General features: G+C 32.2%; 1 protein-coding gene across 1 annotated transcript in view; it reads left to right on the top strand.

Annotated features, from left to right (window-relative positions):
- PHEX (phosphate regulating endopeptidase homolog X-linked) overlaps positions 1-23,267 on the top strand; it is a 259,922-nt gene that overhangs the window by 187,769 nt on the left and 48,886 nt on the right. The window contains exons 14-15 of the mRNA XM_003763504.2: positions 3,503-3,606; positions 14,517-14,575. Of these exons, the coding sequence (XP_003763552.1) occupies positions 3,503-3,606; positions 14,517-14,575 (163 nt within the window). The remainder of the gene's footprint in view (positions 1-3,502; positions 3,607-14,516; positions 14,576-23,267) is intronic.

The raw sequence follows: 23,267 nt of genomic DNA, 5'->3' as shown, positions 1-23,267 counted from the left end.
CTATTCAAAGTGTGACATAAATATAATGTAACAATATGTCATAAGAAATAACATGTTTATTCATAGAGAATCATATAGAGATGTATGGGGCAGTGAAGAGTCAAGAAAACATTATACACAATAACTACCATGATGTGAATGGAAAGAGCAATCACACACCAACAAATCAGATGTGAATATAACAAAATTATAAAAACCAAACAATAGTCTAGAGATATGAGAGCATCCCCAATGCATTGAATTGTGAAAGTGTGAAGTTTATAGGTAGCACATGTTTTTGTATCTTTTCAATGTACTATTCAATTACATTGATTTAATAGTAAAATAATATTTGTTATATGGGGTACCACTCTAGGATGTGAAGGATTCTGGAAATAAGTCTGATGATATAAGAAGCAGAAGACATTAACAGAAACTAATTTAAAACACTCTGAGAATAGGATTATTTTAATGAAGAATAATATGTTTGCATATAAGCTTTTGTCATGTAAATAGCAAATGAACATTTATCATAAATATAAACATCTAAAATAATCAGATTTGCCCCTCTGTATTTTGACTTATTTACATTTTTTATTTGTTACTGAAAAGTAAATTGGTTGATTATAAGTAGCATCTTTTAAGACATGTCATAGCAGATATTTTTCCAAATGATGTTCAAAATGGGAATATTACATTGCTCCTTGATCCAGAAGAACCATCTGAATCATCAGAGAAAGATCAAATTGCATTTAATAGAATTTTAAGTGTTTTATTATTAAAACTCATTTATTGCATTCTCATTCTTTGAAAATCTTGAATCAAGATGTCATGTATGTAGTAGCCATTACTTAAAAGAAACAGCAAACTAACCCTCCATTAACCATGTGAGTTAGGAATAAAGGGAGAAATATGAGCACTAGCATATTATTTTGACCTAGAATCTTTTAGCAAAACTTAGAAAATAATTTTTACTTTGATAATTGTTTGAGCTAATCAAAATTATATTTTTATATTTCAGGTTTCCAACAGATTAATTCCTGTAATTTATAGGAAACATAGATTCTTTTTAATTTGCTCAGCAAAAAAGCAGTCCATAGTCAACAATTAGATGGACAGAGCCCATTAGATATGTGAGGACCAGAAACTAGTTAAGATTTAGTGACCATTGTTTCTAGGTTGTAAGTAGAACCTTACTACTATAAGTAGTATACACACACAGACACACACACACACACACACACAGACACACACACACATACATATATGCATATTGAATTAATGGTATTTGGGCTTTGAATGTTAATGGCTTTTCTTTCTTTGGTGGTAACATCTATATAAAGCATCTAAAAATATTGAACTTTTAATCTCCTATTGTAAGAAAAATATTTATTATCTATACACTGACACAATAATATCTTTATAAACATAGGAGAACAATTCAGCTTACCAAATATGACCAATATGTTCTAGGTACTTTTACTTGGAGCTGGATTATTAGATGAAATATGACTCCTTCCATTAAAGAGCTCATATTCTAATAAAAGTTATAATAAATACAGAAATAGATGTAATAAAAAGCAACATGTGATAAATGCAATGGGGGATAGAAAGAGCAAATATTAATTATTTGCTATGTGCTAGGAATTATGATAAATGTTTTACAAATATCTTACTTGTTCTCACAAACACATCATGATTTAGGTGCCATTATTATCTCCAAACTGAGGCAGACAAAATTAAGTGACTTGCCTAATGTCACACAGCTTAGTAAATGTCTGAGGCTTGATTTGAAGTCAAGCCTTCCTGACTCCAGGCCTATAGTGCCATGTAGCCACCTCTCTTTGGAGATGCCCAAAGTGCTAACAATTTGAGGAGAGGTACTCGTGCCATCATTCATTTTTCTACGCTGCAGTTTTTTATCCTTGTAACCTGGGAGGATTGTTAGGATGAGTAATAAATAAAATGTTTGTAAAATACTTTGTCATTCTTGAGAACTTTTGGATTGTTTTCTAAACAGAGATAATGATATTCTTTCCTAAAACATTTATATTTTTGTAACTTCTTCCAATGACAATCTAGGGAGGAATTCCTGTTACAAGAAAACAACTATATAGTTTAATTTTTAATATTTAATATTTTAAAAGTGAATTATCTTCTAGCAAATTGTCATCAGAAGAGTTAATTGAAAGTAAAATTGAAGGGTAATTGAAATATTAGCACAGCCTATTATAAGTTGAAAATAACCATTTGCCTTATGTCACTGATTCTTTTGCTTTTTAGTCTATTATTTTAGTTTATTGTGTGTGTGTCTGTGTGTGTATGTGTGTGTGTTGATTCAATATATACATACAACCAGGGAATAAGCAAAACACAGACATAGCTCTTATTGCTGCTTTCTGCAGACCAAATATGAGTCAGAGCTTGAGAATTTGGGATTTAATGAAGTTCTTGGTCATTCTTGGTGACTCAATATGGAATGGCACTTTGGGGATTGATGAAGCCATCAACTTTTGTTTGTTGATGAAATCTCCAAGTGACATTGGTAATTGAGAAGATCAGATAACTTAATGGGCTTTTAAAAAGGGAAAAGATTCTCTCCATTTCTTTCTCTTTCTTTGAGTCTCCAGGCAGTATCATGTAGTCTTGGGACTTCCCATGAGTACTGGGAGGAAAGGCAGTTCATTCTTAGGATAAGCTGTGTTTATCTTCTTGCCCATGGAATTTTTTCTCCCTCTATCTCTTCCCTTCCATCTCCCCCAAATAGCAAGCAATCTGATATAGATTACACATGTACAATTAAACATATTAGGAGAAAATCCTACTTAGATGCATTTATTTTCTGATTTTTCTAGGGTAAACAGTAATTAACATTATCTCTCCCCAGTTACATCATTTTTTTTAAAAAACAGAATTGTCTTTTGGAATTAATGGCCAAATCCAAAAAAAATTCTTCATTTGGGAAATGGGGGGGGGGGAGGAAGATTATATTTTACTATGATAGAAGCACAAGAATAGAGTTCTCCAAATTTGTTTTGGCTATTTTATTCCATTCATGCACTAATGCTATTTGTTGAGATGGATGGCAATATTTCGGCTAAATGGATTATGATGAAAAAGATGCATATTACTGAAAAATCGGATACTGCAATTCACAAATTTTGGTAGAGTCCAAGTATTTCTGCAAGGCATACAGACTGAAAACAAATAACTATTTCTTTTTGAAGATCAAAGTACATTTTTCCCTTATAAAGAAATGAAATACATTGTACATTTCAGCAGCTTCTGTTTTCTACTGTGATTTGGAAATCACCAAATTATTTTTTGAATATTTCTTTAAAAAATCCCAAACACAAGTCCATGAAAAATATTGGAATTGGGAATATCTAAAAATTCCTTTACTGTGAACATAGTTCCTCTGATGGAGGGGAATAATTGACATGTCAATTTAGATTGTCTTCTTTTAAATTATATATCTGTTGTCTTCATTTTGAACAATGATGATTATGATTTTTTTCCTCAGATGAAATTTTCAGAAAGTGATTATTTCGGCAATGTTTTACAAACTCGCAAGTATTTAGCACAATCTGATTTCTTCTGGCTGAGAAAAGAAGTTCCAAAAACAGAGTGAGTAAAAAAAATGTTATATATATGACACATGCATGATATGTATATGTAAATTGAAATGGATAAGATGGGTGGGAAGAAACAGAAGAAAACAATTGTTGAAACTGTGACCTTTAAAACTAAAAATGTATGACAGCAATTTTCACAGTGCAATAAAATTTGAGTTGGTGATATTTTACCCCAAAACTCTAGAAATTAGCACTTTTGTTATTTAACAAAACCCGCTCTGATTTAGTAATTGCCTGCAATATTATTAACACACTTTGAAAGATTAAAAAGCAAATATTACAGTTGCTTCTGATTTTAGCTAAGCAGAATCAATCAAGAAGGGAAAATAAGGCTTTCTCCCAATCTGTCAAGTAGAAAGATTCAAAAGACTTTGAGAAATAATAAAAAATTGAAGAAATAAGTTTAAGAGGTTAGAGGTGATGCTAGGAAATAATAGAACAATTTGAAAGGATTTATGAATTTCGAGGAAATGATTCAAGATGTTGTTAGAGTTGCTTCCAATTGTAATGCTTTCCTCATTTTTGTAGTATCTGACCTCCTTCACCTCCATTACTTTGGAGAGTGTTAGGAAGCCTGTATTACTTTGTACATGAGCTGGACTAGATATTTCCTGTAGTCCTTTATGAGTCAAAAATATAATGATTTGGTGATAGAGGGAGCATGCAGATCAGATCTTTTGCTTCAGGACCAGACTGATCTCATATTTGATCACTAGTACTAAGATTATCTTTTGACAATCTAGATTTCTAGATCCATGTTTGATATGATTTTGAGAGCTGTTGTTCTGTCTCAACACTGATTGATTTCCTAAGTTTTAGTCTTCAAATCATGTTTCTTCCTACTGATCTCTCCCGTAGATTATGAGGTCTTTTTTGTTCTTTTAGTATCCTCATAACTTAGAAAATAGTACTTAGCACATAGTAGATACTTAATAAGTGTTTGCTTAATTAATACCTTTGGACTTCAGACCCTTCTATTCTGATTCTTTGGCTTTCAAAATGTCCATTTAGAGTCCTTTAATCTCTTGCTTAACTAAAACAAGATGTTCATCTGATTCTACCAGTTGGTTTTGGCTTCTTTTCCTGACACCTCACAAAAATTAACAAAGATCTATAGAATTATTTTGCCCGAATCACATGGGGAACAGAATAAATTTGGAAGATGAATAGTTTTTCTCCCTGTAGTGTAAAACGGTAGCAGATAAATGGATTAACAAACCTGTCTTTTGCTAAACTGGCCTCTTTTCCTCATTGTTCAGCCTTGGTCCCTTCAGCGTATTATCTCTGTCCTGGATTGAGCCCTTTTATTCTTCCATCTTGACCCCACTAAATTGATCCAGAGGCAACCTGAGATTTAAATTTCTATTAGGAATATTTATTTGACTGATTAAATTTAAATAAGTGTGGTAGTTTTTAGTAGTTTGTAGTATCCCACTATAATATCTTAGAGAACCAAATCTTTTGATTCACTAGGCATTTCCTTTCTCTAATATGTTAGATAAGAAAGTTTTTTTTAAACAATAATTTCAATGCCTTCACAAATGTTATTTGTAAAGGAAATGTAATTAGTTTCTTATATATTTAATCATACCTCCAAGTGATAGACTATGATTTATCTTAATAATAATGGGTAAGAGTATATTGGTTATTAGCAGTTATATTTGTGGTTACTTAGCATTTGGTAGTACAAAGACAATTCTATTCTGCAGGTGAAATTTTAAAAAATTGCCTCTTTATTCAAAGCTTGGAATTTTAGTTTGTCTTTTTATATATATCTGATTCTTTCCTTCTGGCTTAGCGGGGAACACTACTTTGCTCTGTCTTCTCCCAAATACTCTGCTCAAAATGAGCCTATTTGCTGGTTTAGACAGTAAATCACTGACCCTGAGCAGGCAGTCCTAGCATGCCATTCATTTCTGAGACATCTGTCTAGAACTGACATAGGTGAAGCCTGTAGGATCATTCTGTTTATAGAGAGAATACCCTTGGGTTTTGGTGCCTGTGTATGTTAAATGTGGAGTTTGGATGAATGTCCAGGGTCTTTCCATCCCTGCAATAAAACCTTGTATGTTTATATGAACCAGTGTCCGATCCCAGAGGTTAGGGAATCAGATATATCAGTTATGCATTTTTAAGTGAAAAATAAACAGAGATAGACTAAATATACTGAAGGGGGTTGCTTAATTTTTATCAATGAGTTTGTGTAAAAGAGATAGAGAAAAAGGAGGTCCAGATCAAATGGAGAATTCTGTAGTCATTATAATGAGATTAGAGAGAGAATGGTAAGTTTTTTTTTTTTTTTAAACAGGCCAGAGAGATAGCCAATTCTCACCTAGCTAGAAATCAAGACTTCCTTCTGTCTTGCTGCTTCTAAACAACTGGCTATATCCTATAATGTTTTAAATTTTCAGTAAAAAGTAATCAGTTTATTAGTATGTGCATGTGAAGACTACAAATATTTCTAAATATGTCAACTTTGACATAATTTGATAACACATAAAATATCAGTTTTCAGTCTTTAAATTATGACATATTTATATCTCTGAATATGTTTCCTTCTCTTCCAAACAGTGATAATATACTACTTGAAATAATTACCTCACAGTTTTTTTCAGAGAAAACAGTTTATAATCATAAACTATTGTTATTTTACTTAAAACTTAATATTGAATAGCTAATTAAACTATAGTATATACTACTTACTACATGTAAGTTCACATGTTCAGCTACTTTAATAATTTCAGTCTTTTTTTTTTTTCTTAAGTCCTCCTTAGGATTCTTTGCTCCTTCAATCTCATTGATTTTTTCCTTTTATATAGTCCTAGTGTGTACTTTATTTTCTGATTCTGCTTTACTTTCTTCCTCCCCCCCCCAATTTTGTATTATTTTATAAGGTTGTTTTTTTTTTTAGATTTCAGTGTATTTCTGGTACTAATAGATCTCATAGCATTCAATTATATTTTAGACCAGACTTGTAATTTCATCAGAATAGAGAAATAAGAAAAAAGAACTTTCCTTTAATGGACACCTGCAATTATTATACAATTTAGGATAGACTTATGTAGTTACAAGGGAAACTGAAAAGTTGTGATGTGCTAGGGACACCAGTTTGTATGTGTCAGAGTTGGGACTTCAACCCAGGTTCTTCCTGACTGAAAGGTAGATTCTCTTATTATTCCATGCTATCTTTTCCTTCCATTATATTAATGTATTGCAAATTATTTAGCCATTTTCTTTATTTTATACATTTAGATTAATTATAGTTTTAAATTCTTTTCTTTTGCAACTATATGAAATGATTTTATAAGATTCTTTAAAGAAATAACTTTTTTTGGTTATTCTTAATAACATTTCAGAACATCTTTCCAACAATGGAATTACTGGAAAATCATGATTATTTTTAATGGCATTTTAATGATTGCCTTTCTTCAAAAACTGTAAAGCTAAGAAAAAAAGACAATTGACATTAGCTTGATTCCCCCTTGAAATGTGCAAGTTTCTCATTTGCAAATGAGATAAACACAGACTTCCCCATGTTTTATAAACATGAGGAATTTCTTCTGGAAGCTTTTGAATGTTAGATATCCACAGTGATGTGGTTATTTCTGTTGTCACATATAGGCATATGCAGTGAAATCAGCATTAGAATGTTGGGGGCTTTCTCTGAACAATAACCAGATAGTACTGTTAAGTTTCTTTTCTGGATATTGCCAACTGATACCTTTTAGAGGCACTACATGGGGTTTTAGCTTTATAATGCCCATTGACTTTAATAACCATCTCAGGGCTTTGAAAATGCATGAGTTAATTGAGTGGGGATGATTCTGAAGTATCTCCTCTATAGCAGTTTACTTTGAACAGTAGGTCATGATTCTATATTTCCTTTAACCCAACATAAATGCTTGTAAAGCACTGAAATAACATTTTGCTTCTTTGTGGCCATGGGAGATAAACACTCTTTATCTTTCATTCTCTTGGAATCCATTTTAGCTGCACTAATGTGCATCGAAGAGGTCCCTCACATGATGGGAATGTCAGCAAGAAGAAAATTAATTGGCAGGTTATCCCTGAATGATATATATTTAGGATCCCATCCTCCAAATTGTCACATTACCAGCAGACTTAAAAATAAAGGATTTACTCTGTTGCTCAGCATGTCAGAATGTAATTTCTCTTCCTCATTCCATCATTTCCTTTTTTTTCCCCCAGCAATTACTTTAAAGCAGTTTCCCCATTGACTTATTTTCATTTCTACTCTAACAAAACATTCTTGGACTTGATTCCTTTACCATTTAAAATATGCTTATACTATAAATAGATCAAATCCCCACTTAAAAGAATCTTTTCATTTTCTTAAGTTTTCACTTACTTTGTATTATATTCTCTCACATAGTATATGAAAAATAGTGTTTACAATGTATTTGTTACTGGTCAGGAAATTTTTTAGGAACAATAATAAAAGTAGTTTGCATTTATGTAAAACCTTCCAGTTTTAAAATGAATCCCTTCATTTGTATCTTCAGGGATGTTGAGGGGGGAGTGCTTCAATATAGGCTCAAGATTAAATCTCAGTTATTGGTTCATAGCTGAGAATCTTTGCTTTCCCCCCACCTCCCCCTTACCCTTCTCCATTGTTCCTATATAGTAAATATCTATTCAACTGAAATAAAAATCAGTTTATCTTTATCTTGAGACAAAATACATTATATAAATACACACAGAATATAAACAAAACTTAAAAGAAATTAGAAAACTTCCAAAGGTAAGTGATACCCCTTTACCAGGCAATGATTGAGGTAGGGGAGGGGAAGGAAATGGAGAAGGGATAAATTTAACAGGTCCCAATAGCAGAGATAGTCAAGAGAAATCATAACACTCTATCCAGACAGATTACATCTCCAAGATAAAACTTTAACTTCTTGTGATTATATTCAATTTGGGGTAGTATCACTTTTCACTTGCAGTTGGCTTGTGTGTATCCCTTCTCCACCCATTCCCAATCAGTAAGGACTTCCAAAATTCCCCTGGGTTTCATCCTCTTCCTGAATGAGGCAGTTTTTGTCTCTAATGGTCCTGGAATCTTCCTTCCAGCTGGAAATAACTACTCTTCCCATCATCCTCTTTGCTGAGAAGCTACATAAAGTACTTTACATTAATTATCTAATTTCATATATGAGGCAACATGGAATGGATTGGAGAGCTGGTCTTGGAGACAGGAGACCTGGGTTCACATACAGGTTGTGTGACCTCAGGCAAGTCATACATATTGCTTGAGGTAGCTAATATTATAAATTGCAGAAAAGGTGCTCTGTGTTGGTAGTTGGAGTTTCTTCTTCTGAGTTCTTTATTATAATGAATATACAAGTGCCATTCTTTTCTTTATTTTATAAGATGGATTTAGAACTAAAAAGGACTACAAAAGTTATCTCTCTCTCTCTCTCTCTCTATCTAAATCTCTCATTCTATAAATGAGATCCAATGATAAAAAGTGCTTTGCTCAATAGTATCACAAAAATAGTAAGTATATAAATTCAAGTCCTCTGATTTTAAATTCAATGCTTTTCCCATTCTATCATACTGACATCAGCAACTCTTTCATGAAGGTAATAATAATCATAATAGCCAGAGGTGTGCTGGCTCCAAACTATAAGAGCTGTCATGGAGCCACTTGTTAAATATTCATTGAGAACATTTACACCCCAGAAGCTGGCAAATGATACAAATCAGGTCTAGATTTATTATTAAGTTGATGATCTAGACTTAAAAAAGTGATGGGAAATTTTTAATAATGCAGTCTAAACATAAAACTTCACAAAGCTAGTTATTAAACATTAATTGGCTTACCCCTGATCATAACCTTCATTTGTATATATCTAGGTTACTAAGAGCTTTGTTTATGACAGTCTTATAAAATAGGTAAATACTAATAGTTCATTTATATATTGCTTTAAGACTTATAAAATCTTATTTTCTACAATCTTATGAGGTAAATAGTATATCATTGTCCCTCATTTGAAAATGAGGAAATTGAGCCTTAGAAGCTTAAATGACTTAAATGACCATTACATAATTAATTACATAATATTAGAGTGGGGACTCAAATCTATTTTTCCCACTGCAAATTCAATAACCTTTTCTCTCCACAATTTTGGGGGGGTCCATACTTATGATTTAATCAGTATAAGAAATTTCAGTTTATGATATGAGTTAATCGAATCATAAAACTTAGAAATTATTTATTTCATTCATGTATAATCCAACTAGTCCAAATATCCACATAAAGTATAGGAAAAAATAACAATATTGAATTTTAAGCTATTCTTTGCCATCTTATAGTAAAACTAGTTTAATTTTTTATTAAGATTTTCTTTATTAAGATTATGTTCTCATCCATCCCTATAGTATCTTTATCTCTTTGTTTTCCCCTTGTCGTCTAAACGTCTTACAAAGGAAATATATGTAATTTATTTGAATATTCATTTTATTTCCTTATGTTTCTTTAGCTCTGTACTATGTATTATAGAAAATAATGTTTTGATTTTAAAGAAGTAACAGGTTTTTTTTTTTTTTTTTTGTAAGGAGATGAGACATATTTCCATGTATATAACAAAACTCTATAAAAAGATAATAAATGGAATATAATCATGTGTATCTGTAATACTAGATACTATGGGGGTAGTTAAAATAATAGAATTAGAAAGTTTGCTAACAATAAGAGAATAAGGATAAGCCACTGGTCACAGATTTTCAAGTGCTCTTTAAATAAACCTTTGATTGGGCATAATAGTATACTCCTATACTTTTAATTATCAGAGAGATTGAAGCTGGTAGATCTCTTGAACTAAAGAGTTGTGAACTACAGTAGGCTATGTAGATCCACACATAAAGTTCAGCATCAATATGATGAGATTTCAGGAGTGGTGGTGACGGTGGTTGTGGATACTAAATTGTTTATTTAAGGGGTGAATTGGTCTAAGCTACAAACAACACTGGTCAATTTTCCTGTGCTGGCCAGTGATGGAATTGACTCATGCATAGTCTTGGCTTCTTTTAACTAACCCAACCTGAGTAGGATAGAAACATTCACTCTCAAAGATCAATAAGAGGCCTCCCACCTGAAGAGAAATTATATTTCTGGATCCAGGAGGGGTTTGGGTTTTTCGGTTAGTTTTTATTCATACATTCCAGCAGTTTAGAATATATTTGAATATCCTCTCTTATTTTAGTTATACATCCAGAAAACATTGGGATGGTGATAATGACAGAGAGGGTAGAATTATGTAAGTAAATCAGGTCATTGTTCCTGTTGTGGTGTAAGCTTTTTACAAATATAAAGTTAGGGAAGCCAAGTTGCCTGATATTTGTGTGATAGGGCCATTATTTAAAGACATTTCTCCTCCTACTGGATTAAGCTAATTTCCCCCATAAATTCAACAAAGTTAGGTAACTTCAGCTTCTCTTGACCAGCTGCTTCCTGATTGTCTCTGGTCATATTAACATGGCTTGTTTTATGTCTCAGGACATAAAAAAGACTGCTCATTCAGTCATCTGGCCATTCAGATCTTTGAATATTCCAAAATGATGGAGGTCAGCACTCTGTGCCCTTATGACCAGTTGCACTTCCAAATGGAAATATGGAGACAAGGAGAACCATGTCTATTGAGCAAATATGCTATATCCCTGTTGAACATCTTTTCTATATTAGGGTTAAATAAACCTTCCTTTGTCAACTTTTCTATTTCATCCTAACATTGAACCTGAACTCACAGAGTGACAGCCTGAATTGAGGTTTCCTCTAACATTCTGGATTTCCCTTCTTCTTTGTGTTTTATCTTACATGCAATGTTTTTTAAAATCCTCCTGGACCCTCCAATTGATGAACTAAATTGTAGACAGAGTTCAAAAGATCATAGATACAGAACTGGAAGGAATCCTAGAGGCTATCCAATCCAAGGATCTCATTTTATAACTAAGGAAGCTGAGGCCAAGGTAACTCAAGTGAAATTGCTGAAAATCAGAGATATTAAGCATTAGAGATTGAATTTAAACACTGGGTTCTCCTTCCTTTTTCTATTGTACAACTAAGAACCAAATCAGTGAGAGATTTCAATTAGTTTTCTCAGGAAAATAAGCCATCCAGAGAACTCAGGTTAAAAGCAAATGAATTTAATTCAAGTCTAATCCCAATTTAGTAGAAACATTTACTAGTCACTGATTAAGAAGCTGGTGTCATTTCAGGTGACAACTGAGAAAGACTTGTAATCTGTAATTGACTGGAGAAGAAGAGAATGTCATTCTGACAGCAGGCTTAGGAGCTGGGCAAAGTAGTCTTAGGGTCACAACCAGTGGTTTAATTTGCTGAATTGACCTTTAGCCAAAGTATCTTCTTATTTCAGGCTGAGACAGACATAAATGGTCTAATGACTCCATGGTCCTGTGGAAGATTTAGAGTGACTTGCACTGAAAGAACTTAGAAACCAGACTTGTTTTTGAGCAATATAACCAATAATGGTTTGACATTTTTTTTATAAGACTGGTGAGAAATCTTAAATAATAGCAGCAGAAAGTTTTAATTTTTTAATTATTCAGTGGTCTATGTAAAACAGTTTAGTAATCAATCAATCAGTATTTATCAAGTACTTACTATGTGCCAGACCCTGTGCTAAGCCTTGGGATGTAAAAAGAGGCAAAAATTAATTTTTGCCTTCAATGAGTATAAAATCTACTGGAGAAAGCAACATGCAAACAAATATATACTATGCAAACTATATTCAGGGTAAATACAAAATAAAGAGGGAACTGCAACTAGAATTAAGAGGAAGTTAAGGCTTCCTGTAGAAGGTGGGATTTTAATTGGGAAATCGGGAAATTCATTAAATGGAAGGAGGACCAGGTATTGAGGATTAGAGAAAATGCCCAGAGATAAGAGATGGAGTGTTTTATTCATGGAACAGCCATGGAACATTGGGTCAAAGAATATATGACAGGGAATAAGGTATAAGAAGTCTGGAAATGCAGGGAAGGCACTATAGTATGAAGAGTTTAGATGCCAGAGTAGTTTGAATTTGATCCTGGAGACTATGGAAAGCTATTGGAGTTTACTGGGTAGGGACTGACATGATCACTTTAGTGGCTGAATGGAAAATGGATTGGAATAGGGGGAGAGTTGAGGTAAGCAGATTATTACCAAGTTATTGCAATAATCCAAGTGTAAAGTGATGAGGGCCCACACAAAATGATAATGGTGTCTGAGGAGAAAAGGGGAAGAATATTAGAAAGATGTTGGAAAGATGAAATAGACCTTGGTAACATATTGGAAATGAGAGGAGTAATTTTGGACAATTTGATTTTAAATTGTCTGCTGGACATTCAGTTTAAGACTGAATCCAAAAAGCAGTTGGAAACTTAAGAATGGAAGTCAGCAGAGAGAGTGAAACAGGAAAGGAAAATTTGAGAATCATTAGCATAAAAATTGTAATTAAATCTATGGGAGCTGATGAGATCACTAAGTAAAGCAATATATAGAAAGAAGAAAAGATGGATCAGCACCTAACCCTGAGAGACAGCTATGGATGGAAGAGGATCCAGCAAAGAAGACAGAGAAGGAGCTGTCTGATAGAAGTAGAAGGAGGAATAATGGTATCCCAAAACTTAGAGAGAAAAATCTATCAAGAAGCAGAGAGCTGTTGTTTGTGTTTTGTTCTCAAAGAAGACCATGACATTTATAAGGTAATTTTATGACTTGCAAGGGAATTTGATTTAAGTGAAGGAGAGCTGTGTAAAGTTTCCTTTAGAGCCCTCAAGGTCCAGTGGCAAGAAATAGATCAGGATGACTGGAGAAAACCCTGGATTCAGTGGGACATTTTGGCCTTTTTAAGCTAAGATATTTTTCAGGTCTCAGTTTGAAGTAATGCCCATTCAGTCATTAAAGTTAGGTAAGAATTAAGGCAAAGAATAACCTTTTTTAATTAGTAAAAAAAAAACAAAAAAAAACAAAAGGAAATCAACTTGGGAGGGGAAGATTCTCAGGGTTTCTGGCCAAAACAGAAACAATTGCTATTTAAACTAATTCTGAACTATCTGAGAGAGTTATCAGCTTTGTGAAAGGCTTCAGAGAGGTCAAGGAGAATAATGGAATAAAGACCATATATTTGGCAACTAAGAGATCACCATTAACTTTGGAGAGAGTAATTTTGGTGGAATGATAAGGTCAGAAGCTAGATTATAAAAGGTTAAGAAGAGAGTAAGAGGAGAGAAAGTAGAAGTATCTTTTCTAGGTTAGTTATAAAGGACTATAGAATTGTAGTTAGCAAAAAAGGAAAGATCAAGTTGGGGTTTCTTCTAGATGTAGGATATATAAGCATGTCTGGACTGAGTAGACAGAGAAGTTTTATTGCTATATTCCTCTCTAAACTTTCTGAATGTTCCTACCTTTCCTCAAGGACTTCTAACCAACAGATTAGAAGCAAAGAACTTTTGAAGAGCTAAACCTGACTCAATCCTGTTAGGCAGAGTTTTGTTTACTTTGGCAGGTTCAAAAAGATTTCACAATATTGCCTTGTTCTTATCTGTAAAGAGAATACTTCAGTACTAGAGCTATTGACTTATTTTCTTTCAAAAGCAGAAATACCAACTTTATTTAAAAATTATTAAAATTCAATAAACCTACTTTATTTTTTTTGAAATTTATAGAATATAGCTTAATTACATATAACTAGGAATGCTAATTGTTCAGTAATTAGTATAATTCAACAACATTGAACTGATATGACTACTCTGATATACCATATGACCATTAACTTTCTGTTTTTATTGAACAATATCCCAGATGTATGTTGTGTTCTTTTGGGTATTTGCTAATCAAATGATAATTGGTAGTTGTGTTTCTTTCTCTCTTTCCAGATGGTTCACCAATCCAACAACAGTCAATGCCTTTTATAGTGCATCTACCAACCAGATTAGTAAGTATTTACTTCTTGGTTGTTTATTACATGACTGAAATATTTTTCTCATCACACATTTTTGCAGCACGTTTTTCAAAAAAGGAACAGATATGGTGAGGAGGTTGTTGGGTCTTGTGGCCATATACGTGTTTCACTCCTTCATCTCTTTCAGTGTATCAAAAGCATTTTCCTGAGTTTGATGACCTCTTGAATCTAATACATGCACAAAAATCTCAAATGAAATCATGGAAACAAACATAATTTTAACTTAATTTTAAGTGTCTTTTATTTTTAGTTTAAATTCTCTCCCTCCCTCTATTCCCTTTCTTACTCATTGAGAAAATAAGAAATGCAACACTTATTATATATATATATATATATATATTTATATATATATATATATATATATATATATGAAATCATGTAAAACATAGATCTGTATTGATCAAGTTCTAAAGAAAAGAAAAGAAAAGAAAGGAAAAAAACTTTTAATCTCTATAACCATCAGTTCTTTATGTGGAGATGGATAGTGGTTTTTTTCATCAGTCCTTTTGAATTGTAGTAGATCATTTTATCAGTCAGAGTTACTGAGTTTTTCATAGTTGATTAGCTATATGATATTGTAATTGCCATGTAAATTGTTCTCCTGTTCACTTTGTTTTAACTATTTATTCACTTCATTTACATTTAAAATAAGCTGTTATTTAAAACTATTAAAATCTCAACATTTATAACCAAAAAAACTTTAATCATGAAACAGAGAAAGTTAGTACTTTCTTCTCATGTTTCTGTGTTATACAAGGCTCCATAATATTGTGAAGTTCCTAACCTGGGGTTTGTGAAGTTGATTTTTTTTTTTTTTTTTGGGTGGAGCAATAGAAGTTGTGACTTGCCCAGGGTTATGTGGCTAATAAGTTTCAAGTATCAGAGGCCAGATTTGAATTCAGGTTCTTCTGACTTTAGGGTTAATGCTGGATCACTGAGCTGCTCCTATGAACTTGATTTTTAAAGGACTTGATAACCTATTTTAATATATTTCTTTTGTAATTTCATCTATTTTATTTTATTTATGTAAAAACTTTATTTTAACAAAATATTCATGAACTTCATCAGACTTCCAAAGGGGTATAAGACATATCAAAAAAAAAAATTAAAAACATCTGATATAGTGGGGTGAATGTGCTCTATCTAGAATCAAAAGACTTGGACTCTAATTTTCTCTGTCATTTGAAACCCAAGTTTCTTAACTTATTTGGCAAATGGAAATGATGATAATACAGCCATTTTATGGGACTGTTGTGAGGATGAGATAATGGAGGTAATAATAAAAATAATAATGATAACCAGACTTTATTTTACAAAATCATTTGAGCAAATGATTAATTGAGAGGTGGGAGCACTTTGTAAATTATGAGGCTCTAGGCAAAAAATTAAAAACAAATTTTTGTCTTTGGAATGCATATCCCTACTGGAGTTGATAAGAAAAAAATATAAGCAAGATACCCGGGCCTACTTAAGTATTTAGGAGCCAAAAGGGGAATGAGGAGGATAAATCCTGCTACTAGAATTAAAAAGTATATATTTAATTTTTATATTTTGTAATGCAATTGTTAACAGAATACTGGATAGAGAATTAGCCTTAGATTCAGTAAGAGATGAGGTTTATGTCTTTTTATTTCTAGGAGAGAGGTTATTAACTGGATCCTGGATAAATTTCAGGGGGGTAGTTTATGAACTTGGATGGAAAAAAATTAAATTTTATTTTCAATCATTTCTAACTAAAATTTAGAATTTCCTTCAGTTATTTAAAAATTGTGTTCTGAGAAATGATTCATAAGTATCTCCAGAACGTCAGAGTCCATGACACCAAAAATATTAAAAATGTTTGCACTAGAATAAAATACAAACTTTTGTTTGGCATTTAAAGCCCTTCATGACCTAAATTCAACCTACATTCCCAGCTTTATTACGTATCCCTTCCTTCACTGCCCTCTTAGACTAACCAAATTGCCTTTCTTACTGATACTCACAACAATATTCCATCTTCTTGTCTGTATTTCACAAACCTCTTCCTTTGTCTAGAATATAAACCTCTCTTTCCTCATTTTCTTAGAACCCCCAATTTCCTTCAAAGTTAAGTTCATATTCTTTTTAAATAAGGTTATTCTTGATCCTCCCATCTGCTAATTCCTCCTTGTTGAATTACCTTGTCAATTTTGTACATTTTTTGTATACACAAATGTATATCTATTATTATATATAAGTAATATATAGAAATAGATACCTTGCTTTTATTTTGTATGTGTATACATATTTCCACACAAATGTGTGCCTATTATTACATATAATACATACATATGTGTACATATATATAGAGAATAAATACTTTGTATTTATTTTGTAAATTTTGTATGTATAGGCATATTTTTGTGTACATATAAATATGTACACATATATATAGTTTTTTACATACACACAATATACATGTATACATTGGCTCTTTGAAATCAGGGCCTATTTCACATTTACCTTTGTACCCTCAGCAGCTAGTGTAGTGCCTGCCACATGGAACTTCAAAAAATACTTTTTTTTTTTTTTCTTTTACTTTTATTCACACGCAGTCGACTAAGCTACAACAGAAATATATTCTCTTTGTTAGTCTGAAATGTCTTACTCACAAAGACCTGTGACAGAAATGTCTTTTGGCAGGAATTCCTTCCCAGAGCTTTTGATCACTGTACCCATTGGTCTAACTCTTTTTTTTTTTTTTTTTTTTTTAATTTAATAGCCTTTTATTTACAGGATATATGCATGGGTAACTTTACAGCATTAACAATTGCCAAACCTCTTGTTCCAATTTTTCACCTCTTACCCCCCCCACCCCCTCCCCTAGATGGCAGGATGACCAGTAGATGTTAAATATATTAAAATATAAATTAGATACACAATAAGTATACCTGACCAAAACGTTATTTTACTGTAGAAAAAGAATCAGACTCTGAAATATTGTACAATTAGCTTGTGAAGGAAATAAAAAATGCAGGTGTGCATAAATATAGGGATTGGGAATTCAATGTAATGGTTTTTAGTCATCTCCCAGAGTTCAAAAAATACTTTTTGATGGATGAATTGATTAATTGATTTTGGATATATTATCATAAGCAAGTCATTTAGCTCTCCAGTGTCCAAGGCAACACTCAAAGACTTATAAATCACAAACAATGGCTGATCTGTTACATGGATAGGGAGAACTTATCAAAATCATAGGTTTCTTTCTCTGGAAAAAAATACATATTCATACAGAAAAGTAAATGAATGAATAGCAACACTAATAATCAGGAAGATTTTTTCCTTGTTATTGATGTTGAGTACATGTTGAGCATGATGATTTTTAAATTAAATTTGTGCTATGGGAGATAGTAGGTGTTTACAGAGGCAGGTCTTAGTGTCAATACTATTCAGTTCTTGGCTACTTTGTTAACATGTATAAGGTATTCTGATTTTACATCCTAAAAGTGACTAAAGATCTAATTACTCAACTTTCCCAAGTAGGAACAAGATGGCTTTTGATTATAGGACATTTATCCTGGGATTGAATAAACAGGCAGCTGCCATTCATCATGGGTATTGGGGTAACTGTTCCTGCTTTGTTCAACATGTCTGAAAACCTTTCAAAATCTCATATTTTTAATCACTACTTTTCATTAGAGTAAAAAAGCTCCTATCTAACTACAAATTTAAATATGATAATGCCCAAGGGCAGGAGCATATATTTAGTCATTTTGATGAACAGTGGAGGGAAAATAATTCATAAATATAAAATCATCACACATTAATATTATTTTGAAAACACTATAAATTTTTTCCTAATCTTTCAAATTTGACTGAAAGGATGCTAATGTATTGGAAAGATCTTTGAGAGTTATCATAGCTTAGAAATAAGTATTTCTGTTTCTTAATATTGTGATCATACATTTTAGTACAACTAAATCTATTCTTAAAGAATGAGTTCATTTATTTGTCTTTGACAAAATAATAGTTTTTATTTCTGGTGATAGAGAAGTTCTAAACGTTATTTCATTGGAGCTTCACAACAGGTTGTGAAGTGGCTATGGAGAGTGATTACTTCTATGATTTAAATTTTTCTTGATGACTTTTATTTTTATATTACCAACATTTCCAAATATATCTCTTCCTCCAACAAACTACCCAATGAGTCATTTCTTGCAACAAAGAATAAAAAGATGAAAAGAAAAGAGTAATTCAGCAAAACTAACACATCAACCAAATCTGATAATATATGTAAACATATGTAACATTGCATATCCATAACCTCCATCTCTGCAAAATTTGAGAGAACAACAACAAAAAGTTTTTTTTCACTCTTCTCTTTTCTAGAGCTTTTTGGTTATTATCGTCACAAAGCATTGAGTTTTTGTTGTTGTAATCCTTTCTTTTATGCTGTTAGTGGATATTGGGTATATATTATTTTTCTGGTTCACTCATCAATTCATTTTATTTTCTAATACTTCTCTGTATTCTTCATATTCATTATAACTTATGGCCCAGTAATATTCATACATTTAAAAAAAACCTAACTGAAGGGTAGTTTTATTCCTTGTTAATACAAATGAAATGCTGAAGAATGAAAATTTCAGTGTATATTAGCACCTTCCTTTCTGCATTTGACTTCCTTGGGGTATATGTCAAGTGGTGAAATCACTGGTCTAAGACTGTTGATGTTTTAGCAACATTTTTATTTTAAGAATAATTTCAAATTGTTTTGCAGAATAGTTGGACCCAATTCACAATTCCACCAAAAGTGTATTAATGTATTTGTCTTTCCCAAGAAGCATCAACATTTTTTGTCTTCTATCAAATTGTGAGATTGAATCTCTTATATTAGTAAATTGGAGCAGTATTTCATTTGATTGTTAGTAATATACACTTTTTTTGGAGAGCTGTTTGTTCAGATTCACTGGAAAATGGCTTTTTGCCTTTTACCACTGTGTTAATACCCTACATATTATAAACATTAGATTTTTATCAGATATATTTGATGCAGAAATTTCATGCAGAGTTGACAGTTTCTTTATTCAGCTGCACTGATTTTGTTCATGCAAAAACCTTACAATTTCAGTTAATTGAAATGATCTTTTTTTTCCTCTCTGCTATTGCCTCAATCCCTTGCTTAATCAAGAATATATCCTAGTGCAATTTTACAAAGGTATGACAAACCTGATATGGCCCCAACATACATACTCAATAGAACAAAAAGAGTATTGGTTAGAAGCTTACAAAAATTCAAATTATATGGAATTTTTTTCCTTACTATTTATTTGAAATCCAAGATTCTTGGCATCCAAAGACAAAAACTGCCTGGAAGAATATTTAGTTATGAAATAGTATATTGGAACACTATGCTTAGAATCAGGAAGACTTAAGTTTCAATACTGTTTCACATACTTAGTAACTGTGTGTCTTCGAATAAGTCACCTAACCCTGCCTACATTTTCTCTCCTGCAAAATGGGGCTCTTAATGCTCTCTATCAGGGTTGTTGTGTGTAATGAAATGATGTATCCAGAGTTAAAAGTTCTATATGAATAAGAGTTTTTGTTACTATTATACTCTAATAGGAGAAAAAAGGGTTCTGCCAACAGGCACAGCATGAAGAAAATGAATGAAGTAACTCTAGTTTCACTAAATTACATTGATAGTAAATATTTGTTGATGGATTGATTGATTTTAGCATCAGGGAAGAAGTATATTCTAGAATGTTAGGTACCTTTGGGGTACTATTTCATTAAATTTTAGATTTTTAAGGAAAATTTAAAATTATATTGAAATTAGTTTTTGCAATAAAAAGTACAAATTAACTTTTTTTTTTTTTTTTACTTCTACCAACAACATTACTTTTATAAGAGCTCCCCTTATAAAATGGGTGTGCTTGCTGCTCTTTTGGGGTTTGGAATGTGTACAACAATGAGGGCAGTGACCTTTAGTTCAGCTTTTGATGTCCACTGCTGCTTAGAGAGTGTCAGATCCTACAAGAATCCTCCATGCTCTTACCTTGGAAGAACTGAGCTAATCAAAAGAAGATGTTTCAAAGTAGTATATTGGCTTTCTGCAGCCTCATGGGTAGAATGGTTTTGGAATGAACAGTTTTGAGCAGTGTTTTAATTAAGTGATTCAAGCTGTTCCTATTTTCCTAATGACCAGTGCTTGCTCTCATTGTAAATTACATTCACAGGCAAGAGCATGAGTAATCCTTTGGGTGTCTATATCCCCTTTCTCCTTTCCTTCTTTCTTAGCCATTATTCTTGCCTGAAAATAATGGTGGAGTTTTTTTCCTTGTGACTTCCCTCAGCTCCTCACTACTTTACTCCCTTTATTTTTCTCACTGAGAAATAGGAAATTCTTCCCAAAGTTCCTATCGATTTGTGGACTGATCATATAAGCATGTAGCCATCGGTTTAATTGGTTTACATATTTAAGAAGTAACTATACTTAGTAACATTATTAGATACATTTCATTTCAGGTATCTTCATCTTCTGATTTATGTTGCTTAAGTCTAGTTCTGTTCTTGTAAGAGACTTGAGAAGAAATTAGAGAACTTAAGTAGTGGAGAGAATGCTACATTTGTATTTGGAGGACTTGAGGTTGAATATCTATTTTGCAACAATTTACTAGATATGTTACCTTGAGGTAGCTAGAAGTTATGCTGGATAGAATCTTAGACCTGGAGTTAGGAAGACCTGAGTTTGTGTCTTCAGACAATTTATTAGCTGTGTGTGGACAAGTCATTTCATTTTTGTGAGGATTGTTGTTAGGATCCAATTGACAATATTTGCAATATAGTAGGCATGGAGTAAGTACTTAATACATTATTGTTTCCTTATTCAGGTAAGTCACTTGATTGCCTTTTGTCTGACTTTCCTCAAATTATTTTATTTTAATTTTCTTTTTAAGCATGATATTTACATAATTTGTTAAAAAAAACAACCCACAAACATACAGAATTCCATGCATACAATCTAAATTTTAGCACAATATATATTATATTGTGTAAGTGTAATAATACACCATAAGTCCATGATGAGGTTAAAACAAAGTAAATTCTGGGAAAATTATGACTAATCTTCAAACCATTCTCATTTCCCTCCCCCCCCAAAATATTTTAATGAAAAATTTTACCTCCACTTTTCCCAACATCAAAATAGAAAATATAACTTGAAAATAAAAATGAACAGGACATGGAGCCAAAGCTGGACTAAAAATTATGCCACTTAGACATAAGCTTCCTAGTTCTTAGATTGCTGAAATTTAAGGCTTTATTTTAAGGCCAGATTAAAAACAAGGACAGAAATACTTAGCATGATGTGTTTTTAGATATTGTTTCAATGAATTAAATCACTGTCTCAAGAATTCTCTTGCTTTTGTCTAATGGTGGCCCATTTAAAGAATGTCCCTTCTTTATTCTAGACAATTCTTTATTTTCAGATAATTTGGGTGTTCAGACAAGGCAGTGGGACTTAATTTTTAATCAAATAAGTTTATTTCAGCTCCTTCCATGTCTGCAAAGTATAATACATACATTATCTCATTTAATTTCTCCAACAACCTTGTGAAGTTTCTCTTCCAAGTTTTCTCATTTAAAAATGGATATCATATACTTAGCTCATGGTGTTATTGTGACAATCAGAGAAGATACCATTTGTAGAAGCATATTGCCAATTGTGAAATACTAATAGGTCTTAAAGTGACTTGGCCAAAGTTGTAATAAGGTAGTAAGTGGCAGTGGTAAGTAGCAGAGCAGGGGACTAGAAAGTGATCTTTTTGTCTTGAGTCTCAGCTCAGTACTCTATATCTATTTATTTACTTTGTCACTCAAATAAGTATTTATTAAGCAAGTACTACTTAACCAGCACTGTGTTAGGTTTAGAGTATACTAGTAAAAACATTATGATCTTAGGAGCTTCCTTAGTTATTGTACAGAATAGCGGAATGTTCTATTGGATAGCTTGTTGTAGTTGGTGAACCAAGCTTGAGTTCCTTCACTTCTTGCCTTATATACTCATTAGCTTTGTGAAAGACCCTGTGCAAGTCACTGTCCCTGAATCTTTCTGAAGATTCTGAACCTCAGTTTCCTTAACCGAAATGTATCTGTGTGTGTGTGTGTAAGCAGGAGAGATGAAGGAGTTGAAAATAGCATCTACTGCAAAGGGTTGTTGGAGAGATTAAATGAGATAATGTATATATTGTACATTGCAGACATTGAAGCACACTACATACATTTTAACTTTTATTTAGATTTGATGTGAAACCCTCTAATTTTGCCTAGGGTTTTAAATCTCTTACTCTGTAGTTGGGATAGCTGGAAATTTTTCTTATTCAAGCTGGATAGTATAGTTCATTGCAATACAAGAAAATTTAAATAATGTCATCATAGAAATTTAAATAAATATACATGGAGGCTCTAGAATTTGGATTTATCTTGATTAATTATCCTACAAGAATTTGGGATAATTCAGGAGAGGAGAACTGCTCTTGCTTACCTTGGTATTCATCTTAAGTTTCTTGCGTTCTCTAGTTTTCAAGAGAAATCTATGTATTTGCTTACCAGACTTTGATTTGAATGAGAATAGTGTATTTGGGCTTTCTTTTCCAAGTTGTTGGAGTTAAATGAATAAATGAATGAAAAAGTATCT

Source organism: Sarcophilus harrisii, chromosome 3 (assembly GCF_902635505.1).
Source record: "Sarcophilus harrisii chromosome 3, mSarHar1.11, whole genome shotgun sequence".
NCBI lineage: Eukaryota > Metazoa > Chordata > Mammalia > Dasyuromorphia > Dasyuridae > Sarcophilus > Sarcophilus harrisii.
The sequence above is the reverse complement of the archived record's forward strand: the minus strand, read 5'-3'. Positions and strand labels throughout refer to the sequence as shown.